Below are 1,771 nucleotides of genomic sequence, written 5' to 3'. Positions count from 1 at the left end.
AGCCAGCAGCCGCCGGTGTGCGCGAGCACACGCAAACTAGAAATACTGAAATGTGTGTATTGAAATACGATGGAAGAATACATGTAATTTAATACATATATACCATTTAACTTGTAATTTAATACAAAATACTCAAAGTATTTTATTGTAATAAATTAAATACTGCCCTATCCCTACGCCGGTTTTCTAAATAAGCTTCTAAATACGAAAGCGTCAAGTTGTGCAAAATGCAGATTGCAGATATTTAACTTCCGTTGCTACCAGAGAGCACATTTCGTCTGAGGGTTCATGGGAGAACCTTCTGAACAGTTGAACGCGTTGGCGAAAATGGGACTGTTCCTTAAAGGCACGTTGCACAACCGCGAACTCCGACCACAGGTCTCAAAGCACCACCACGAAAAGAATAACTGCTTTGTGTCGAAGACACCGCTGTCGCGCTGAGGTGGCCGATGAAGAAACAGTTCCTGAGACACGTCAAAGGCAGTTCCCAAAGCCGCAGCATATGCGAACGCAGTGTCCTCTCCGATGGCTTTCTCGCTGACGTTGAAAGCGTCCTTTATACAGCGGCGCTGCTTCTCAAACTCCATCTTTGTACGTTCCTCCCAGTCTTGCAGCGGGGCAATCCCGAACACCAACATCGCCATGATAGCCATGTGACTCGCCAAAATATTGGCCTCGACCATCGAGCCATCCGTATAATTAAATTCGGGACGAGTTATTCTCCACAAGGGCAATACAATTGAGCGGGTCGCAATTGAGTAGATGCTGTCCTTTTGCAGGACACGGCCCCAGGGTCCCTCGCTCTTGCCTACGAAAGTCCTGAGGGCCTTACAAATATGGAGCCAATTGTCAAAGAAAGCGCTGTGAAGCGATGGAAGTTCGGAGTATAGTTGGTCGATGGCATTTTTGTCGTAATGCAGGTCCAATCCAAGATGATAGGTTGTGCTCATCATAGTGTTTAGGGTTGTAGCTGTGTCCTCCACAGTCATCCACATAAGGCCTTCGACCCTATTTGCAAGCCGAGAAAGAACAAGTTGAGCCAGACCTAAAATTGTTTGTCGGCCGGCAAACACGTCATCGAGGACTGGAAGAACAACAGCTACGCCCATACCGCCTGCACAAATGCGCAGACACTGTGTCGCCAGCTCGCGCTGATTCGGCATGAGCGGCTGGTATTGGACCGAATAAAGTTGTTTGGCTATCATCCATCGAATCAGAGGTTGTATATCAGTCGATTCGCTCATGCTGGTCAGCATGTTAATAATCTCAATCACCTTGTCTGAGATAACTTTTACCGGACTCCTGGAATCTGTTGGGACTGAAAGGACGGTGTTGAGGGACGCGAGCCAAGTCTTGAGGCTAATATTAGGTGTTAGCTTAGAGAATTCACTCATACTTGTGCTCAAAAATGGGTCTTCTAAGGTACGAGTAGGCCCCACGTAAAATCTCTTGTACAACGTGTCCTCAAAGGCTATCACCTTGGCTAACATGCTGTTCTTGTCATAGTTCTCTTCTAGAACTAGACGCAGCGAGTCCGCGACAAACTGGTTGTAGACTCCCGATGACATCAACCACGTTCTTTGTTCCCTCCAGTGTCGAGAATTCAACTGCCGTAGAATGAGCGTCTGGTTGTCATCTATGCTTACTTCGAACACGAGGTGCAGTCGCCAGTTCATAGAAAGATTGGTCAAAGCGGCCATAAAATGAGTTGACGGTTTTCCAAATATGCCTACAATGAAGTACTGAAACCAGGATCTAAAACCTTCACGGG

The 1,771-nt window shown here is 46.8% G+C and overlaps 1 protein-coding gene across 1 annotated transcript; it reads right to left on the bottom strand.

The window, feature by feature from the left end:
- Positions 1-257: 257 nt before the first annotated feature.
- Positions 258-1,568, bottom strand: LOC120850157 (neprilysin-1-like). Its single transcript, XM_040222570.2, has one exon. It carries the CDS (start codon positions 1,566-1,568, stop codon positions 258-260), a length of 1,311 nt encoding a protein of 436 aa, XP_040078504.2.
- Between the last annotated feature and the right edge of the window lie 203 nt (positions 1,569-1,771).

This window comes from Ixodes scapularis, unplaced genomic scaffold (assembly GCF_016920785.2).
Source record: "Ixodes scapularis isolate PalLabHiFi unplaced genomic scaffold, ASM1692078v2 PGA_scaffold1__304_contigs__length_218370807, whole genome shotgun sequence".
Lineage (NCBI taxonomy): Eukaryota > Metazoa > Arthropoda > Arachnida > Ixodida > Ixodidae > Ixodes > Ixodes scapularis.
The sequence above is the reverse complement of the archived record's forward strand: the minus strand, read 5'-3'. Positions and strand labels throughout refer to the sequence as shown.